Raw genomic sequence first — 22766 nt, forward strand, 5'->3', positions numbered from 1 at the left:
CAGATACTTTAAAGCAGCATCTATCCCCCTTATAAATTGATGAAAATCAGCTGGTGGAACTCTGTACAAGCTCCATATAATTAAGTTAATGTCTTTACAGTGATGGAAAATATCAGTTTTGTTGAAACATTGATCTTTCATAGCAAAAATACACACATACCCTCTGAAGATTATAGGTGTCATTCATATGAAATTCACTCAAGAGTAATTAATTGTTCATGTGGTGTGGATAGTGGGATGGCAGCTAGCGTTGTTACCGGCCGGCCGGAAGGTGGTTTTCTATCGTAATATAATGAGAGGTGCGGGTAGATGGCAGGACAATATTTACGTGATGTAGGGCCTATTTGTCATCTCTTTTACCGATCTGTTGGGGTAGTTTTGATTGTGGTTGTGATTTATTTGTTGTGGTAGATGACTCCGTAAACATGTGTTTATTGGGTATTGTCAGTGATTGAATGTCATAAATCGAAATTCACAGAACAAATCAGTATGCAATGGCACGAATTGTCTTACAATACAAGTGGTAATTCGCGTTTGAATTTGTAATGTTTACAGTCACCACGAGCTCTCATGTGTATGTGGGCTTAGTAGCAACCATCGTTTTATATCAACGAGTGCTAAAGTCCTGACCAGTTAATTTTATTTCATCATTTTTATGAGAAAGAAGTAGTTCAAGTGTGTACTGTACACGAATACAGAGCCTACTTATCATTTGTAAAATCTTACACGAGGATGGCAGCAGCCAAAGATATTTTAAACTTTGGTGTTATACAAAAAAGATCAAATAAAGACATTATTACTCCCCACAAAATAGCCGTGGTGTCATTAATAAGAGAGTTTTGTCTGTTAAAGGCTAAAGGTTAGTATAAAGTACCTATCCCTAACCTAAGCATGGAGAGTTTCTCGTTCTATCGGCATGTCCTATGTTACCATCCATTGCACCAAGTCTAGCGATATTTAGTAATGTGACGGAATTATGAATAACTCTGTATATACAGTTGAACCTGCTGGTATTACCATGTGTATACAGTCATTGGATAGGAGGCTGGGTGTGCCCCAGAGTTGGTCTGGACGCAGAGGCCAGAGGAAAAATCCTCTGCCCCAGTTGGGGATCGAACCCTGGTCGTCTAGTCCGTAGCCAGTCACCATACTGACTGAACTACCCCGGCTCATTATAGTGATCAATATGTGTAGTATATTGCATATAGTGACCATCTGTTTATTATGTATTATCATCACTTTGAAGAATTTGAAGTTCAAGATGTTTGAAGCAGCAAGTGGATGGTTAGATAGTTTTGAGAAGAGTGATTTAATTTCATAACAAATCTGAATGGGGAATCAAATGAAGTGCCACAAGATGTAGTTAATTTCTTCAAAGAAAAGTTTAGAGAAATGATTTTAGGCTCTGAAGAGACATTTTCACTGTGGATGAGTGTGGACTCTTTTTTGGTGCAGTGCCTGATAAAAAAAAACTAGCAACAGAATGAGACAAATGCAAAAGAAACTTAACAGTATTATTAGCAGAAAGTGTTATGGATGAGAAGCTAACAATATTTGTGACTGGTAAAGCGAATCAACCAAGATGTTTTAAAAATGTTAGTGGAGACAGTTTTCCAGTTACTTGTACAGTTAATAAAGCAGCATGGATACAGTGAGATATTCATTGAGTTGTTGAATATTATTAACAGAATGATGAAACAACAAAATAAAAAGATTTTAATAATGTTTGATAATTATCTGGTTCTCCCAAAAGTTTAAAACTTGTTAAATGTGACATAACTTTTCTGCTGAACACCTCTTCAGTTTTGCAACTGTTTGATCAGGACATTATAAAACTTGTTGAGAAGCTGTACAGAAAGCTTCAATTACTTCTATTGCAGAAAATTCTGATAATTTCCAGTCCATAACTGAATTTTTTAAGTCAGAAAATGTGCTGGATGCTGTTTTAGGGATTGTTGATGCTTGAGATATATTAAATAATACTGTTTTATAGAAAAATATATTTCTTCTCATTAGTTATCTTCATAATTCATCTACTGTGCATCTAGAATTGCATAAAATAATTTTTACATAAAATTATTGTCAACTCTTATTTTCTGTACAGTAACCAGGAACTTCCAGTCCCAAAAGTGGTCTTTTTTGACAGGTTCTGCTTCAGTTTATATCCTCCGGTGATTTCTTCTGTGTGGAGTCATGGGATACTAAATCATTCCTTTGCAAGACAGTTTAATAAATCTCTGTTTTTCAGTGAATGTTTTCATGAAGCATGATTGCAAGTGGTATATTTCTCACCATATATACCAACTTGATAAATCACAATGATTTTCTGAAAGTAGTGACATATCCAACTATATTTCTGGTTCTTGCCAATGTCTTCTGTTTAATCTCAATTAAATGACTAATGACACAAGTAAGTAAAGTAAAGTAAAGTAAAGTTTGCCCCACTATACGCCATGTAGGCGTTTGGGGTGAGTGGAGGTATAGCTCCTCTCTTCCTTGACCTCGGCACTAGATGGGGGTGAGTGGTCAGTATCACACCCCGGCCGGCTTTACCCCCGGGAAAGGACCCCGGTACCCATTGTAGAGGAGGCTGGGTGGGCCCCAGAGCCGGTCTGGACGCAGAGGCTAGAGGAAAAATCCTTTGCCCCCGGCTTTTATTAATGTGTGCCATGGCCCATGGCACTTTAATGGCTCTCAAATGATGTTCTAGTGGTGGTATTATTATTATTATTATTATTATACCAGGAGCAGCAGCAACAGTTTAAAAAATTCTTCAGTATTTCAAAATATCAAATATGGTTTATAAATTAAAATGATGAAACTGAATTGTCTGTTTTCCTACTAGCCCGAACAGAACAGCTGCTGAAGTACGATGATGGCAGCTTTTATACTGTTGAACCACACCACAGGCGAGACTTCTGTATGCTGGTATTAAAGTTAATTCAGGTAAAGCTAATTTTATTCTGTCTTTTGTTTTAGAATGGTTTGCCATAAGAATTATTTTTCAAATCTGGAATAAAAAAGCATATTTAGTTCAATGTTGTGATTTTAATATAAAAAACCTGATGTAGGCTAGTTATTTTTTCAAAATACTCTGGAACAAAAGAAAAGCTTCTGCATATAAACAGCGTAATTAATATCGTGAATTGTCATGGGTTCTGCTAAGATGTTTCGTGCTGTATAGCAGACTTGAAGTTTCAAGCTTGTATATGAAGAGAATTATCTGAATCTGAGTCTGCAATTTCTGCTTTGTTGTAGAAGGTATTACTGTCAACAGAAATGTTTCCTCCTCATTCTCCTTCCTCTCCTCCTCCTCCTCATCATCATCATGCATGCACATACACACACATTCCATGGAATAGCCACGAAATTCTGATATGAATTAACTCGGATATAAGTAGAGTGAATATAATCAGTATAATAATATAATCAGACCAAACTTTCAACCTGATTTTGTTTTGGATAATAAGGGAAGTGATTAATATGTATGGCTTTTAATCAAATATGAGTACATTTTGTAACATAGGAAGTGTATGTATGTGTGGTAAGTACGTAACAATTTATTCATTCATTCATTTATTTGTATAAGAAGAATGTGCATTCCAGTGACTGATAGTTGGAGACATGAGCTTTTGTCACAGTTTTTCATTTTTATTTCTCATTTATAATATTCTTATTGAATTTGGTATACCCAAGAAGCTAGTGGGTCTAATAAAAATGTGCTTAAATGAAACCTGTAGCAAAGTTCGAGTAGGTAAATATGTATCTGAGACATTCCTCATCAAGAACGGTCTAAAACAAGGAGATGCTTTGTCTCCCTTGCTCTTTAACTTTGCGCTAGAATACGCCATCAGGAAGGTCCAAGGTAGGCAGGAGGGTTTGCAATTGAATGGGACACATCAGCTATTGGCATATGCTGATGATGTTAATTTATTGGGGGACGATATAAATACAATAAAGAGGAACGCAGAAGTTTTACTAGAGGCTGATAGACAAGTGGGGCTGGAAGTAAATTCAGAAAAAACTAAGTACATGTTAGTATCTCGTCATCAGAAGACAGGCAGGCAAAATTATCTTAGGGTGGCTAATAAATCCTTTGAAAGGGTTACAAAGTTAAAATATTTGGGAACAACAATAACAAATCAAAATGATACTTGTGAGGAAGTTAGGAGGAGACTAAATTCCGGAAATGCTTGCTACTTCTCAGTCCAAAATATTTTGTCTTCCCGTCTGATTTCTAAGAACCTGAAAATTAAAGTATACAAAACAATAATCTTGCCTGTTGTTTTGTATGGGTGCGAAACATGGTCTCTCACTCAGAGGGAGGAACACAGATTAAAGGTGTTTGAGAATAGGTGTTGAGGAGGATATTTGGGCCTAGGAGAGAAGACGATGGGGCGTGGAGGAAACTGCATAATCATGAGCTTAAAAATCTGTACTCCTCCCCTAATATTGTCAGGTTGATTAAGTCGAGAAGAATGAGAAGGGCGGGGCATGTAGCGCGCATGGATGGGACAAGAGGTGTGCACCGGGTGTTGGTTGGGAAACCTGAAGGGAAGAGACCGCTGGGGAGACCTAGACGTAGATGGGAGGATAATCTCAGGCGGGATCTATGGGAGATAGGAGTTGAAGGAAACTGGATTTTGTTGGCCCAGGACAGGGTCCGGTGGAGGGCTTTGGTTAATTCGGTGATGAACCTTCGGGTTCAGTAAGCCATCTGGTTGGTTGGGTCCACTATTTGGGAAGCCTGAGGGGAAGAGACCGCTGGGGAGACCTAGACGTAGATGGGAGGATCATCTCAGGCGGGATCTATGGGAGATAGGAGTTGAAGGAGACTGGATTTTGTAGGCCCATGACAGGGATCGGTGGAGGGCTTTGGTTAATTCGGTGATGAACCTTCGGGTTCGGTAAGCCATCTAGTTAGTTAGTTAGTTATTTCTCATTTTAATAATAATTAATAATTTGAAATAAATGAAAATTATTATTTTTTTAAACAACATGTACAACATATAAAGGAAAGTATAAAAATTTGAGGTTTATTTTATTTTACCTCAAAAGTGATATTGATAGCACTGAGAAGGGCGGCAGATGTAAACAAGAAGAAATGTTCTGAAGTTGTGCCTAACTGATATTCATTGTATTTTGAGTCATGATAATACTGTGACATGTTTAACATTGCTTTTCCATTGCTGTAATGCACCAGAGAACTCAGAGTAGGGCAGACTAGCACTAACATTCTTGTAGGATTTGAGGTTTTCACAGCGGTGAGTCTGAAGGTTGCTGGCGTCTGGGTTGTTGCGCTGTGTGGTCTGGTCGATGTTAACCAACGTTTCAGAGGTCATACTGCTTCTGTCATCAGGGCGATGACAGAGGCAATATGACCTCTGAAACGGTGGGGGAAATCTACCAGACTGCACAGCGCAACAACGCGGAAGACAGCAATCTTCATACTAACATTCTTGATGGACAGCCACTGATTCAGATATGTTGAAAATATCTCAATATATTTTGGATAACCAAAGAATCAGCACTGATGAACTTGCATCCAAAATGAGTATCATAGTTTGGTCTGAATTTCAGTGATGTTATGTTAGACAATGGTTACTAGTGGTCACTGTGGTGAGTTGCTGTGCAAGAGAGTTAGATGCTGTGACCTGCTTTCATACTTGTTTTCAGACCATTGCTAGTGACCATTGTAGTCGGATGCTGCACAATAGATGCGTTTCCATTTGTTTTCTAAGTTAAATCTACTTACTGCTGTGTTACAAGAGACTATGAATGTCATTATGTTTGATTGGATCTGTGTTGTGATTTGTTATTATGTTGTGTGAATGTCATCATGCCCCCTCAGGCATGCTGACATACTGTGTTTTTGTTTACTAAATGCTCCTATCAAATTGCTATTTGTGTAACTTGGTTTGTTGTGTCAGTAGTGGTTCCTTGCGTTTGAGAGGGGAGGGGTCAGTGTCTGTTTCCTTGTGTTTGGTGCCCCTCTATCTTTGGCTCATATTACCAATAATAAAATCAGGGATGGGAATCCTGGCTTGGTTGCGGATTTCAACAGGAGGCTGACAGTTGAAATGACATACATATAATAATTTCTTCTTTGTATTAGGGATGCATTTGAGTACGTTTATATACGTATAAACAAATTAATTTTTAACTGCTTGCAGTGTCCTGATTTAGAATTGAATGAACTTCAGAGTATAATGTCATCAGGCAAATACACTTTGCTGACTGTTCATATACAGAATTTTGAGAAGAAATTACTAGAACTTCATCAGAAAGGTGTGGGTAGTATTCTTGACCTCATACAGAGTTTGAGGCGTTTGATAGTGGAACCTTCACATATAATCCCACCAATTGTACATAAAAGCAGTATCATTGGTAAGTAATTTGGAAACATCACTTAAATATGCTCATGTTTTTCATGCTGTTATACAAATACAACTAAATAATCTATTGTTAGAATTTCCTTCAACCTGCTAATTTTAAAGAAACAAGGAAAGTTAGAGGAGATTTTTTTGTAGGATTTGAGATTTTCTTGGCAGTGAGTCTGAAGATTGCTGTCTTCTGGGTTGTTGAACCGTGTAGTCTGGTAGATATCCACCAATGTTTCAGAGGTCATACAGCCTCCTTCATTGCCCTGATAATGAAGGCAGTATGACTTCTGAAACGTTGGTGAAATCTACCAGACTACACAGAGCAGTAACCCAGAAGACAACAATCTTCAGGACATTTTTTCCACTAAAACTGTTGTTTTAAAAGAAATTCTTTAATTATAAAATTTAATCAAAACGTCATTTCCTATCAATTTATATAGTGTGCAGAATTGTTTGTGTGTGATTTGTAAATTGGATACTGTTGTTAGACTTTCCAATAAAAATGTGTTTTGAAGTACTTCTTCAAATTTTCCTGTTGTTCTTGGTGGGTAATGAACTATTAAATAAATAACAAATCAATATGGGAAAGGTACACTCTTTGGAGTGCACTAAAATTCCAGATGTTCTTTATGCTACATTCTACATACTGTTTAATGTTATCTCCTTAATTGTATGTAAGTATACTCCTTTCATATTAATCATCTTTACTTTTAGTACTGATGCACTTGTAGACTAATGCACATGTATGCATTGAACTGCGATAATAAATTTTTAATTATTATGCCTAATATTTTACTCATGTCATCAGATTAGACTCTCTTCTGCCATTAAGCTTGGCAACATAATTTCAGCACAGTACTGAAGCATGGAATTCTAATAATTTCCAAGTCATATTCAGTATTTAGTACAAAACAATTTCCCTTGCATTTGTTATGACTAAAGAATGGAACTGGCTGTTGTCAAGATAGCCAACTGATGGCAGCTATTAGTTGGAAAGTCAGGCCCCCAGTCACCTCACCTAACCTAAAAATAACAATTTATTCAGTGTGAACACAAAGGTTATGTTCTGATATGTTTTGTACGTATATTAACAGCTTTACATTCCAGCTCATGGATGTTATGTCATTAAATTGGCTAATTTTGACAGTAGCTACTTTGATCCTTTAGCAGTGATGTTCATAAATGTTATGAAACTTTTTGGCTGTGTTTTTCTGGCTAATGGAGAATGTGGGTTTGGATTGTTCCTGGATACCATTTTTCAGCCTCTTTAAAAAGATGTTTGAAAATATAACTTAAATGCATACTGTTGTGTCAGTAAAATAATTCAATCCACTCAATTCATGTACAAAGAAATATGTTAATTGTTTCAGGTTTGTACATACGGAGGATTATGGTAATTTTTGACAAACTGTCATTTTCTCAAGTTGTTGGAATTTTTCAAGCCTTTAAGCTTTATTATGAAAGGAGCGTAACTAAGCAACCGCTCACTGTAGACACTGCGCAAGAGGGAAAACGGTCTGAAAGTGATATGGATTTTAGTTTGTGTGATAATGAGAAACTGCCTGTTGAAGAACCATCAAAACAGATTCCAGGAAATCAATTGTCAAGGTAACAGGAAGTGTGAAACTAACAGCATAGTGGAAAGTTAAATTATCATACATTGTTTTTGTAATTTGAAATATTTGTTGTGCAAATTATATGACATCAACTAAAATATCAATCATAAAACCTTGCATACCATGCAGTGTTGAATATTTTTCTAAAATATATAAAATCATGCATACAAACAAAACTGTCTACACTTTGAAAAAACACTTAGTGCCAAACGCATTTTGACCTCAAGAGGTCATCATCAGTGGCAAAAACATTAATTCGTTAGTCTGTCTATTAAATCACACAATTCATAAGACAATGGTTTGTTATAAAGCACTGAGCATATAAAAGGTTGCACTTTATAAAACCATACTTCATGTAATACCGCACAGAGCATTTAATTGCACATGAGTTGGTATATTATCTAAATTGAATTACTTAACTTAAGGTCCACTGTCCTAAGTTGAGGTTTCCGTTGTTGGTCTACGGTGGGCCGTGGTTGCACTGCCTGTGCCTGGATTGTGAATTTCAATGTTCCATGGGTATTACTGTCAGTTCTAAAAAATTGTGGCCATTTATTGCACATGAAATTTAACTTTGTTTCTGTTTATTACCAGGTCAAATAACACATTGGAGTTCTGTTCATTTATGATGCTTAGCTTTTTGCTGGTTTTGTAGACGTAAAATTTTTCCAAAATATTAAGCATTTTGCCTTTTGAGGCTATTCTTAATACATCCATATGTTCCATGGGGCCATATTCATGTCTGTGGTCGAGGATGTGTTGAGCGTATTTTGATTTTGTTAAGTTGAATCTAATGTTGTGGACATGCTCTTTAAATCTGGTTGTGAATTCCCTACCGGTTTTGTCAATATAGACCTGCTCGCAGCTACTGCATTTTTGTTGGCACTAAGTGTTTTTTCAAAGTGTGAACAGTTTTGTTTGTAAGCATGATTTTATATATTTTAGATAAAATATCAATGTTTATGTTAGAAAATTATGATTTTGTGGCATTAGCTAAATTCCCACAAAGTGCGTAATATTGCAATTATGGCTTTTACGTCTGACGAGACATCTTGTGGGACCACTTTCACAGCTAGAAAGATAATTGGGAATAAGAGATTTGATAGCCATTAGGAACAGAGAAAACAGATGAACAGAAGTGTCTGCATGCAATCCAGACATATTTAGACAATTGTGTTCAGAAGGAAGAAGTTTAAAGTAAATGGACAGACATTTGCTTTCCCTGAGAAAATGTTGACATTCATGTCAGATATAATCTGTCTATACCATGAACTTTCTTAATGCATATCAAATGGAAAACTGAGGGATGATGCAATTGAGTTCTTGCATTAGTAATCAAATTTTCTTCCCTTTCTCATTATATGTATTACATATCAGTTTGTTGCTTTTCAGTTTTGATACTGGGGAGTGTGGCAGTGCTAATCCTGAACGAGTGCGTTGGTCTAGGAGGCAGGCCGAATTTTTCATTGCCCAGCAAGCATCCTTGATGCAGACAAATGAAGTGGCAGCACTTTCACCTCCAGAACTTCAGGAACGAATCAGAGAACTGCTACGAGCCAATCCTGAATATGCTGAAGCAGTTAGTATTTGATTTTATTGTTTTTTTAAATATAAATTGGCCTAATACGTAATTTAATTTTATATTTATATCCGATACATTTCCTATTTAGAATGGCTTGAAACAAGGAGATGCTCTGTTGCAGCTGCTTTTAAATTTTGCCTTAGAATATGCCATCAGCTAAGTCCAAGAAAATCAGGGTGGTTTAGAATTGTATGGGACACATAAGCTTTTGGTTTATGCTGATGATATTAATCTACCGTGTGATAATATAAATACTATAAAGGTGAACACAAAAACACTCTTAAGGGCTAGTAGGGATGTTGATCTAGAAATAAATGCAGAAAAGACAAAATACGTGATTATATCTCGGCATCAGAATTCAGGACAGAACCAGAATATAAGGATAGCTAATGAATTGTTAAAAAATGTAACAAAATTGAAGTACTTGGGAATGACACTAAGAAGTCAGAATGGCATTCATGACAAAATCAAGAACAGATTAAATTCAGGGAGTGCTTGCCAGCATTCATTCCAAAATCTGTTCCCCTGTCTCAGATCCAAAAAATTAAGGATTGAAATATGCAGCAGTGTAATTTTGCCACTTTTGCTATATGGATATGAAAATTGGTCTCACTTGGAGGGAGGAGCATAGATTGAGGGTATTTGAGAATAGAATGTTGAGGAAGATATTTGGATCTAAAAGGGATGGAGAAAAAGTGCATAATGATGAGCTTCACGACCTGTACTCCTTATCTGATATTGTTAGGGCGATTAAATCAAGGAGGATGAGGTGGATGGGGCACGCAACATGCATTGGAGAGGTATAATTTGGGAGGCCTATAGGGAGGAGACCACTGGGAAGACCTAGATGTAGATGGGAGGATAAAATTAAGATGGGCCTTAGTGAGATAGGAATCATTGTAGTGAAATGGATGCAGCTAGCTCAGGACAGTCTCTTGGTGGGTTTTTGTGAACACGACGATAAACCTTCAGGTTCCATACAGGAAGTGGGCTGTTCTTTGGTAAGCCAAGTAGTTGACTTTTCAAAGAATTTCTTGCATCATAAAGTGAGTGAGTGATATATGTCTGGAGAAGCCAAGTTGGTATTATGTGTCATTTATGAAAGTATTTCAGTATGCTTATCTAGTCTCTAAATACATTTACTAACAAAATAACTAACAGAATGAAGAAAAAAATTCTGGTTGCAGTCATTGACGTCTTCTTACTGACAGGATAGAGTATTAGGCATTCTTATTTTCCTGGGCACTTGTTTATGTACCATGTATGTACTGTTTACGTATTTGTTATGTCCTATGTGTTAAAACTTTGAGGAACAAACTTAATCTCAGCTTCCACATGTGGTGAAATCTTATGTAGCGATACTCAACCCTATTTTCTGTCACATTATTAACCATTGTAGTGGACATGATGCCATGAACTACTTTAAACATAGTGGGTATGACCTTTGTAGATGTCATGTCTGTTCACTCACAGCAGATGAAATGATTTTTGTGTATATAAACACATAGGACATGTTCATTAGTCCTTTGTCATAGTTCTGAGTATTGGAAAGAGATGTTTTGTGGTCCTTAGTTTGAGCCTTTTTTGTCAAATCATGGTGACACCTAGTAAATGTATGTGATTAGAGCTGAAGAAATATATGATGAACTATTTAAATGTTCATAGAAATAAGTATCCCACTGCAGGAGAGAGAATGACATGGAAATATGCCACTAAACTGATTAAATAGCTAACTTTCATATGTTTGCTTTATTATTATTATTTGGGGTGGGGACAGAATTCAATATAAACTGTCTTACTATGTTTAAGTGTTACTTCCCTGAAACCAGCAGTGTAGCACAGATAATGTGTGCATGCTTGAACTTTAAATTAGCTTAATAAATGTTGACTGCTCAGGAAAGACCATGTAACAAGGAGTTATAACATATTCATCGCCCTGATGACAGAGGCAGTATGACCTCTGAAACGTTGGTAAACATCGACCAGACTACACAACGCAACAACCCAGAAGACAGAAATCTTAATATACTTGTTTAAATTTTTGAGCTTTACAGCATATACACAATAAATCAGTTAACAGATTTATCATAAGAGTGGTTCATAAAACCATTTTAATTCAGAAATTAGTGTATTAACATCCTTTTTTTGTGTGTACAGCGTTACCTAAGTTACCTGAACTGCTTACGCGTGAAGGAATTCTGTGGTGCCATTGATAGTTTATACCATTGCTTCGACAGAAACTCACTCGTTTCAGACAGCAAAGGTAACAACCAAGATGAGCTCAGCAGAGCATTTCGCTATGCAGCATTGAATTTGGCAATACTTCATGCACATTTTGGACACAAGTAAGTTACTGGATGATTGACTTAAGTTGTATTTTGATACTTATTTTAGTAATCTGTGGTCGTTGTAATGGTCAGTTTGTTGTATTTGTTTTATTCTGCATCAAAGAACATAATTCTTATAAATGTTACTGTTGCGATGTCATGTTTATTACAGTACAATATTGTATCCTGAGCAGGAAGTAATTATATCTGATGTGATTAGCAAAATTTCTTTTTTTTCTTGATCAGAAATTGTATCCAAACATTATATTTTGACAATCATAGTCTTAATTTCTACTTCTGTTAATTTACTGATATTTGCTGTGGTCTGTGTCCAGGTTTCTGCTTTTGCATTAATATGGACATGTAGTGAGTTATATTTTCCCCTTCTTAGACATTTTCCATTTCCAGAGTATGTCCATAACAAATTGGTAAAAATGTTCTTACATTTTAAATGTTTTCTGTAATTTTATCTTAACCCTTCCAATTGCCACTATTTTCCTTTCGATGTACTTGAAGCTCTCCACTTCTTACATTTTATCTTTCCATTTCCCTATCTTCTGGTTTATTTTCATAACTACACAATTATGTGAATTGACATATTATTCAAAATCTTCACTGTTTGTAACAACCCTTTTGAATTTGTTTGCTAAGGTGCTTTCATTTGGTTCACATATGTCACATCTGTGTACTCTATAACTTAGTCTTCTGTTACACTTACTGTCTCATCCATTATCATATTATTATAGGAAATAAAGTTTCCTGTCTAACCCCTCCATATATTCAGAAACTTTCAACTTTTTTGCCATGACCACACTGCTTTTGCATTTGTCAGAGATCTTCTTCATTTAGTTTGTCATTATTTTTATTCTCGTATGTCAATATACCTGCTGCTGTTTAACCATCTAGTGCACATTGGTATGACATTTAGCACATTAAAGCTGAAGATCATTTGGCTGATGCTGTATAAGGATAATCCCTGTTTACACTGATACCCATAAATGCATTTACAACCCATAAATACAAAATGAATTATTGATTCTTGGAGCAGGTGGGACATATAGTTACCATTAGGCTTATAGGGTTAAATATGCCTGCTGCTCTACAACTATCTAGCACACATTAGTTTGATATTGGAATACCATCTGATCTCAAATTGTTAACGACTAACAGCTGTTTCTGAACCCTTTTTAACAGCTGAAAATGTGTAAATGTGTTTACTACAAAATATTCTTTATAGCATTTTAAAACAAAAGTTAATATTTCGAACTCCTTGTGTATAAGATTTTAATTTAGTAAATTGTAGTAGTTATTTTAAGAGGAAAGGTAAATGTGCCCCTGACCTGGCATGAGGTGAATGACCACGGTCATGCCGGATGTATAATTAAAGGGAAAAATCCCACATTGCAGATATCTGGCCTTACCTAGATACTTAATGTAATAGATTTTATTGTGAAAACTGCATGGACCACACTTTTTTTTTGTATTGAATTATTTCAGGAAGGAAGCATTATTTGCTCTAAAGGAAGCAGTCATGACAGCCCATGAAGTTAATGACAATGTTTGCCTTCAGCATGCCTTGGCATGGTTGTATAAGCTCAGCGATCAGAATAAGGTTTGTTATTCTACAATTCCTTTGTAAAAGATGTAACCTATAAGCTATCTTCTACCACTGTTTGTGTATAATGTGTGTCTTTTTCATGTTACAGGAGAAATTGATGGAAAGGTCGATATCAAAAAGCGGTGATTTGGGCCTCTGTTACCTTTCTTCACTTGGTATTCAGTCTTTTGCCCAATATGCAGGAGTCACAGGTGGAAAGCCAGCTTTGGTTTTTGATGTAAGCACTCCCTCATACTCATGTATATTTCAGTAAGGTACTTGCTTATCTTGTCCTGCTCCGTAGCCGTGCGGTCTGAGGCATCATGCTTCAGACCGGTGATACGGAATGCACGCTGGTTTAGGGCGATGACGGAGGCAGTATGACCTCTGAAACATTGGTTAACATTGACCAGACTACACAGCGCAAGAACCCAGAAGACAGAAATCTTCATACTCTGATGACGGAGGCAGTATGACCTCTGAAACGTTGGTAAACATCTACCAGACTACACGGCGCAAGAACCCAGAAGACAGAAATCTTCATACTCTGACGACGGAGGCAGTATGACCTCTGAAACGTTGGTAAACATCTACCAGACTACACAGCCCAACAACCCAGAAGACATAAATCTTCATACTCTGATGATGGAGGCAGTATGACCCCTGAAACGTTGGTTAACATCTACCAGACTACACAGCGCAACAACCCAGAAGACAGAAATTTTCATACTCTGATGACGGAGGCAGTATGACCTCTGAAACGCTGGTAAACATCTACCAGACTACACAACGCAACAACTCAGAAGACATAAATCTTCATACTCTGATGATGGAGGCAGTATGACCTCTGAAACGTTGGTAAACATCTACCAGACTACACGGCGCAACAACCCAGAAGACAGAAATCTTCATACTCTGATGACGGAGGCAGTATGACCTCTGAAACGTTGGTTAACATCGACCAGACTACACAGCGCAACAACCCAGAAGACAGAAATCTTCATACTCTGATGACGGAGGCAGTATAACCTCTGAAACGCTGGTAAACATCTACCAGACTACACAACGCAACAACCCAGAAGACATAAATCTTCATACTCTGATGATGGAGGCAGTATGACCTCTGAAACGTTGGTAAACATCTACCAGACTACACAGCGCAACAACCCAGAAGACAGAAATCTTAATAATTCTTGTGTTGCAGTCGTCTTTAATTATTTTATTAAAAATGGTTTTAATAATACATTTAAAAATTATAATTATAGTAATTACATTGTTGCTGCTGCTGTTATTGTTGCACTTAAAAATTACATTAGTGATAATACTTATTTTCTTCATTCACGTGCTTTTGCAGTTGTTGGTGAAGAGTGATGCATTAAACTGTCAGCAGTCCATGATTGAGCTCATAACAAATAGTTATGCTCAGAAAGCTGCTTTATGGTGTCTGTATGGAAAAACAGAAATGTCTTGTCTATCTAGTCAGTTGCTACTGCGTCTCAATACTGCAAATCCAACCCAAGGAATCCATTCATATAATGCTGAAGGCACTTGCCAGGCAATTTGCAATGTTGCAGATATACTCATGGACCAGGTATGTTTGATACCTACATTATGTGTTTTTGCTTATGTTGCATATATACATTTTTTGGATAACTCCTATTTCATTAATTGCAGATACGTCTTCTCCAAATTTATTATAGTTCTATGTAAGAAGAGAAGTTCAGAATGTACAAGTAATTTGGAACCAAAATTTGGCATCATTAGCACTAACAAAGTGTGTTTAAAATACATTGCTCAGAAGTATAATATTTTTTGTTTTGCATACCTATATTGACACAGCTTTCTAGTACAGTAAAAGTCCCACATGAAAACTGTAATTCTTGTGTACATGAGATTACATTGACATAATTCTTTAGATTAGGCATTATGCTTATTAAAGTCAGTGTTTTTCAGTGAGGATATGTGATAAGTGATACAGCATGGCCATCCCATTATGAATGATCATTAACCCCTTAAGTGGGGGCGAACTTTATTCCATTGCATCACCAGGAGGGGCCTTTTTATTTTATTAAAAATAATGGTGAACTTTTTATATATTACGGACAATACATATTTATTAGGTATGGAAATAAAAATTTTCATGTTTAAATTTGTAGCTATTTTAATAACAATTTCACCACTTTTTTTTAAACATTTATTATTTGTTTTCCATTGGATTTAGTGGAGTAATTCACGATAAATTCTTTTTAATGTCTTGCGGGGAGCTACTGTTCACATAATTCAAGAAATAATTTGAAATTCCATCAATTAGGAGAAAATCATTACAGCTAAAACTACTGTTCTGTCATGCTTGGTTGCCTATTTCTTCCCTACCATCCAAATCTTGGTATGAGCGCACATACTACGACTTCAAGCAGCACCACTGAGTTAAAAATTTTTTTGCTAGATGGCAGAACACTCGATTGAGGCATGACAGAAATAACACGCATACATGAGCTTAGCCCACTTAAGGGGTTAATTGCTGCAAGTCAGCAGCTGTGACAAGAGGGAGTGGTATTATATTTCTGTGTGACTTATTGTTTTGTGTTGGGTGTGGATAAGTTTACATTACAGCATCAAGCATTTTTGTACGGATATTATGTGAAGTACATGCCAGAAAGTGTCAGAGAAAATTCAGGGTAAGTTTCCTGGAATTTGAGTTGTTAATAAAGTCAAAACTGGGCATGTCAGTAAACACTAAACCCAAATATTATTGGGTATTAACAGAAGAAAAGTGTATTGATATCAGAGCTGCTTGAACATTATCATGAACCTTACACAAAAAATAGGAATATTCAAATAGAGCGTGGGAATTGCTACACAATTATTGGAACTGTCGCCTTACCAAGACCACAGTCATGCACTCTTTGCATCCTCATGATCCACTAATCCGACATTAATTTATATTATCGGTATCTTCAGTAAGTTCATGGTATAAAACATTATCCAGAGTTGGCATTCTTTTAGACAAGGATTGGTTTTGTTTGAATTTATACATGTGCACACAAAATAACATACTTGAGCACAAAGAGTACATATTATACATGAAATTCTCTTAATACTCAGTGTTGATGTTTTGATGTTCTGTCTGATACACTAATGGTGCAGCAATGTTTATCACCAGACTCCGTACCTATACTGGCAGGTGTGCGGCAAACCTAATGAGATGGGGATATCCTTGTATGTCTGACCAGTGTTCCTGTGGACAAACACAGACAATGGATCATCTCCTGACTTGCCCCATCTTAGATTCTCCCTGTACAAATTAAAATTTGGCTACATGTACAGACACTGCCATTCTTCATGCCCGATATTGGTTTCAAATATAGTTTTGTATATATGTTGTAAATTTACTTTTGTATTTATTCTATACTAAATTTTCCCCAACCTCCTTTTTTATTTCTATGTTATTAATATTACTCTATTTAATGATTTCTACTTTGAATGGTGTGTATTTGGATACAAAATAAATAAATAAATAAATGTTTATCACACCTTGTTTCAGGGTGAATATCATCTTGCAACAGTTGTTTTACTGAATGCAAGAGAAAGGTTTCCACATGAGCCAGTTTCCCATTCATGGATGTTTTGTGAGCAGATACTCTTCTTTACCAAAGCTATGCACCATGGAAAATGGCAGGAAGCAGAACATGCAGTAACATGTCTGGCAGCCATCAATAAATGCGAAAGTCAACTTAGGTATTTCAGTAAAAGTATTTAGTTTCATAGAATCAGGAATTCAACATTGATTTTACTTATTTTGGCTCATTCTGTCTTAAATTTGTGGTTAATAAGATCTTTTGCCCTCTACCAGGCTGTTTTCATTGAGACTTCTTACATTTTCCTGTGCTTTCAGAAAATATAATCAGAGTGGCCTGGATCTACAAGGATCAATATAAAATATATTTTGGATAAAAGTTTTGTATGATCAAAAATATCTGAAAATCTTCAGCAGTAAGATTGCCATGTTTCCTTTATGCTTCAATGGCTGTAATAAGGACACTGATATAGATTATTAAATTTGTTTTAGTTAATCTGAACATTCAAAGGATTAGTCTTAAATTAATTCCACTGAATAACCAAATGTAGTAGCTTGTTACAAATGTCGTAAAAGCAAAGAAGGCCATATATACATGCAAGCATAAGTAAAGAATATTAATTTACTTGCAAACTTTATTAAGTCCTCATTTGTATTATTTGAGATTCTCATGGCAGTGAGTACAAAGATGGCTGTCTTCTGCCTCCGTCATCAGGGCGATGACTCATCACCCTGATGAAGGAGGCAGCAGTGACTTCTGAAACGTTGATAAACTTCTACCAGACTACATGGCACTATAATCCAGAAGACAGCTAAGTCCTCACTCATTTATACATAAATATACATGCATGCCAATCAAGCATCAGTGAAATGGACAGTACTCCTGTTTCATATTTGGAAGGTGCCAGGTTAAAATCTCACCTCAGAGACTGGCTATCCTGAATGAGTTTTTATTGTTTTACTCAGTAACTCTTGGTAAATGCCAGAATGTTACTTTAAATTAGGCCGTTCCAATTCATTACTCAGTAATATATCATATATTCCATGATATACCTGTGGTGCTTAGTAAGAACTTACATCATTACAAATTAAATTTGACTTTAAGCCCTTCTTACTAACCATAAAAGATATAACTGAAGCAGCTGAAAGTGTTGTTAATAAGCCAAGAATAATTAAATGAATATAACCATGAAAGGGCTTGAATGTCCTTCCAGCATAAATTAGTGTATGATATGTCTGCACAAGAGCGCCTTAAAATCAAAGACACTTTATGAAATTAATTATACGGCATATTTCCCTAACAGGAAAGCTGAACTGTTCATTGCTATTGGTGACTACCCTGGGGCCGCTGCATATGTGCACAGTGTTTTGGATTACTGCCGACATCGATCTGAGGCAGAATGTGTATGCCCGTCATTGCGTGTGAGAGCTTTGATTTTAGCGGCAGAACTACAGTCCTGTTGCGCAACTGCCACCAGTGCCCCAGCTGGATCCATCTCTCTTCTCACCACAGCACTTGCTCTAGCCAGATTACATTATTTGGACTTCCTGGCTGCTCTAATCTCTCTTCATCTAGCAAACTTGCAGGTACGCAGGTTTGCCACAGTCATGGACTAGTTGGCATTACAGTATGTTGGCATCTCTTGGTTGTAAGAGTTTTATTATAACTTTGGTATGAATAACCAGTGAAGTAGAACTTGTAGTGCTTAGGGATACAGAAATGCATGGTCTATGTAAGTGGTCCCAGCTTTTCTCATTCACATACAAATAAAACAGCAGTACGCTGTTCAGCTGCACACATTTCCCATCAATAAATGCTACAAATAGGAGAACTATATTTTCTGGGCCATAAGATGCACTTATATTTTAGAAGGAAAATCTTAGGAAACAAACCTGGACTATAAAACGCACAGATTTCAGGCAGCATTTTCCAGGAAGAATTCTATTTCATATTCAGGAACTTTCAGTAATCCTAATTCAGTTACTTAGTGAGATATCTGGAAAAGAAAGGGACAGTACTGTAGAACTCAGCCTATTTATTCGCCGAAAGTGAAAAGAAATATGAAAAATGCCCATTGTAAAATAATAACTTTTCCATTTGTGGTAAAAAAATTACATGGTGTGTGTGTATCTTTGTCTTCATTAAATGTTATGATGATCAAATGATGGGTGGGGCATGTAACATGCATGGGGGAGTTGAAAAATGCATACAAAAGTTTGGTTTGGAAGCCTGAAGTGATGAGACTACTTGGAAGACATAGTCTTAGGCAGGAGGATAGTATTAAAATGAATCTTAGGGAAACAGGGTGGGAGGTTGTGGACTGGATTCATCTGGCTCAAGATCAGCCGTGGTCTCCTGTGAATATGGTAGTGAACCATTTGGTTCCATAAAATGCAAGGTATTTCTTGATTTCCTCAGCATAATGTGAGCACAAGAATGGCTGCTGCATGGAGTGTACTTTAGTTAGGTCATGTATAAAATAGTAACTAGCATTTGAAGACCGCCCTTTTAGAACACTGTGTTTTATGATTCAGATAATTCATAGACTTGCTGTATTACATGGGTACATGTTTCATAGAGTTGAACGAACATTCTTCAATAAATTTTGGCTAGCGCTTAATTTACATCACATCTCTGTTTTTGTGGATGACTGCAGTCAAATTTTATACTTAAGATGTCATTAGCATAAAATCACTTTTGGTATTAGTATGTGTAATTTTTTCTCTGTATAAGCGTCCTTGTATATCTTAGGAACACACTCTTTATTGAAGGAGTGCGCTTTGAATGAGATTAACTTATCAACCCTGTCAGCACAGTATCTTGTATTTTACAGTTTTAATTGTCGATACTGTTTCATCAAGCCTTGTAAATATATCTCCAAATATGATTTCATGTAATAATTCTATTATCTCAGACACATTCATAAAAGCTTAAGAAATTGTATGTTCTCTTCAGTTGCAGATTGGTTTGCCTTCACAGGCATTAAAATTGATTGATCAGTCATTTCTGCCAATTCTCTCTCATGGTGGCAGTTATGATCAAGGAAGGGCATTACTGCTGTTTGCTAAATGTAAAGTTGCTGCTGTTACTGGCCAGCCTGCTGAACTACGGAAGAAAGTTGTAACTGAAGCTATTCACATGCTGAATAAAGCAAAAATAAATTTTCAGAAGGTGGAATCATATTGTAGAGTGAAAGATGTACTTTATTTACAGGTAAATTTTTTTTGAGAGTTATACCAAAGAATTATAGTTATACCTTCGCCATTCTGTCTTTAACATAGGACATTTTGAAAAATGGGAATCAAGTCTCAGTCCAGTTTTTATTTGTGATATTTGAGGTCCTCATAGCAATGAGTATGAAGATGGCTGTATTCTGGGATGTTACACCATGTAGATGTTTTCAGAGGAGCTTCCTGCCTCTGTCATAAGGGTGACAGCAGAGACCATAAGCTTGTCTAAATGTAGACTGGTAAGTACTGACTACACAGTGCAATATCCCAGAATCAACAATTTTTCCTTTCTAGTATCACTATTTTGTTTTGCTTTTGTAGGATTTGAGGTTTTCGCGGTGGTGAGCCTGAAGATTAATGTCTTCTGGGTTATTGCGCCGTGTAGTCTGGTAGATGTCCACCAATGTTTCAGACGTCAGGCATTGTGATCATGTGTCTGCATTTCCATGTTGGTACTTACACATAGCGCTCATACTGTTTGAGAATCTAAACTTATTTGTATTTCATTTATAGGAGGAAAAACTGGACACTTGTAAGCTGCCTTTGCCATAAAGTAAAACGTATTCATAATAATATGCAGTCAAAGTTGTGTTTGTGTTCATGTTAATATGTGAACTGTAGTCTTTTCTACGCCACGGTGGTCTAGCGGTTAGAACGCTGGCCTTATAATCCTGGGGTCCTGGGTTTGAATCCCTGTGGTGCCCAAATTTATAACTTGTGTTGGGCAAGGCCGTGGTCTAGGCAACACGGAGTTTTCCTCCGGGGCTTCCCCGGTTTCTCCGTGGCATCCCAACAATTACTCCATACACACAGAAGAAGGCAATGGCAAACCACTTCTGTATCACCTGCCTAAAAAACATATATGAACAAGAGTCCTGTTCATAATATGTCACCAACCTCCTGTAAAGGAGATGGCATAATAAAGAAGAAGAAGTCTTTTCTACTTGACTAAGGACACTGTTAGAGTTTACCTTCATTTGAAAACCATTTCATACAGATATGTATTTTTAGATCTTACTATTTTACTTAACCTCTAAGCAGCTTTTTTTTAGAAATATAAAATATAAATCTTTCCCTTTGTTTCAGGCTTTGCTCTATAATGAAACTGGATGTGTTGCAGAAAGAAAGAAGTGTGCTCTGGAATTTCGGCAGCTGGATGAACAGTACCCTACGAAAATTAACACAACATTGCTCACACGTTTATAGTACTTGTAGAAAGAGCAGTTTCATTCGTGGATTTCAGGTCTAATGTGGGAGGTGTACTGCTGAAGAAAAAAAGTTTGCTATTTAAGGGACAGATATAGAGTGTGTGAATAGAATTGTGCCTGCTATTTACAATTTCTATGATCTAGTTTAAGCACAGGCTACTTTTGGAGCCCTAGTACTTAATAAGATATTTACCATAATATGTACTCAAGTATGAAAATAATTCTGAATGTTTTGGTGGTATGTTAGGAACCATCCACAAGGTTACAGAACATCACAACCTAAAAATTGTAGTTGTCATCTTCATTACTGTGAGAATATAAAAGAAAAAAAATGTTCTATTCTGTCGAGCAAAATAATGAGCACCATCAATTTGTTAATGTTACTTATGTGTAAAATGTATAAATCAAGCTTTTCATTACCTGCACTTACAGTTTTGTTTCTGAAGCTGTTTGTGGCTAGTGGTCCATAAATGCACCTCAAGCCACCTACTACTATGGCGTAACAGCCCAAAATCGACCCCTAGCCTCCTCTATCTTCTTCCTCCAATCCTCTCTATCCAACGCTATCCTTCTCCAAGCTGCTGTTCCAAGGAGATTTCTGGAGTCGGTCATCACTGCATCCAGCCATCTACCTTCAGGTCTTCCCACTGGCCTTCTCCCATATATTGTTCCTTCCAATATTTTTTTGGTTATCCTATACTCTTCCATCCTGTAGACATGTCCAGCCCATTCCAACCTTCTCAGTTTAATGTGAGTTACTATATCATCACTTTTATATAGTCTATATAGCTCATGATTGTAGCATATCCTCCACTTTGAGTTTTCCTGTACTGGTCCAAAGATTCTTCTCAAAATCTTCCTTTCAAGTGCGCCCAGCATCATTTCTGTTTTCTTTGTCAGTATCCAGAGCTCGTGCTCAACACTACCATCCAAAATAATATTTCTACATTGCACTCAATATGGGGGTGCAGCAAACTCCTGCTTCCGTGATCTAAGCTGTAACAAGCCAGGCCAGAATCTGCATCATGCATAGCAAATTCCAAACATTGATGTGGACAGTGACTGGTCATACAGTATCTATACAAATGATGACCAGTAAAGTGAGAGACAGAGTGTGCCTCAACTACCATTATTATTTTAGTCAATTAAAGGATATAAAATGATTTTATGTACCACAGTCTCAAATATGGCCTTGTATTGAGGTCACAATAATTTTGTCATTGTATAGAAGTACATGTACATAGT

The 22766-nt window shown here is 36.5% G+C and overlaps 1 protein-coding gene and 1 long non-coding RNA gene across 4 annotated transcripts; one reads left to right on the forward strand and one right to left on the reverse strand.

Moving 5' to 3' along the window:
* Window positions 1-331: 331 nt before the first annotated feature.
* On the forward strand, window positions 332-21946 carry ida (anaphase promoting complex subunit 5 ida). 3 transcript variants are annotated; one of them, XM_087347429.1, is made up of 13 exons: window positions 332-523; window positions 2846-2946; window positions 6174-6387; window positions 7754-7991; window positions 9392-9578; window positions 11739-11926; window positions 13406-13520; window positions 13615-13743; window positions 14860-15096; window positions 17050-17243; window positions 18387-18669; window positions 20039-20296; window positions 21400-21946. In XM_087347429.1, the coding sequence occupies exons 1-13, from the start codon at window positions 490-492 to the stop codon at window positions 21517-21519; spliced, it is 2298 nt and encodes a 765-aa protein (XP_087203555.1). In that variant the 5' UTR covers window positions 332-489; the 3' UTR covers window positions 21520-21946. The 3 variants fall into 3 exon arrangements, with proteins under 3 accessions (XP_087203555.1, XP_021917881.2, XP_087203556.1); XM_022062189.2 differs by having other exon boundaries at window positions 333-859; XM_087347430.1 differs by lacking the exon at window positions 332-523 and adding an exon at window positions 873-1595.
* Window positions 14712-20040, reverse strand: LOC147874144 (uncharacterized). The gene is made up of 2 exons (XR_015534817.1): window positions 18976-20040; window positions 14712-16743 (listed from the first exon to the last, which is right to left on the reverse strand). It is a non-coding gene; the product is annotated as an uncharacterized LOC147874144 (long non-coding RNA).
* Window positions 21947-22766: the final 820 nt, after the last annotated feature.

Source organism: Zootermopsis nevadensis, unplaced genomic scaffold (assembly GCF_977971745.1).
Source record: "Zootermopsis nevadensis isolate Lab colony 2312 unplaced genomic scaffold, Znev_1.0 Znev_ptg000011l, whole genome shotgun sequence".
Lineage (NCBI taxonomy): Eukaryota > Metazoa > Arthropoda > Insecta > Blattodea > Termopsidae > Zootermopsis > Zootermopsis nevadensis.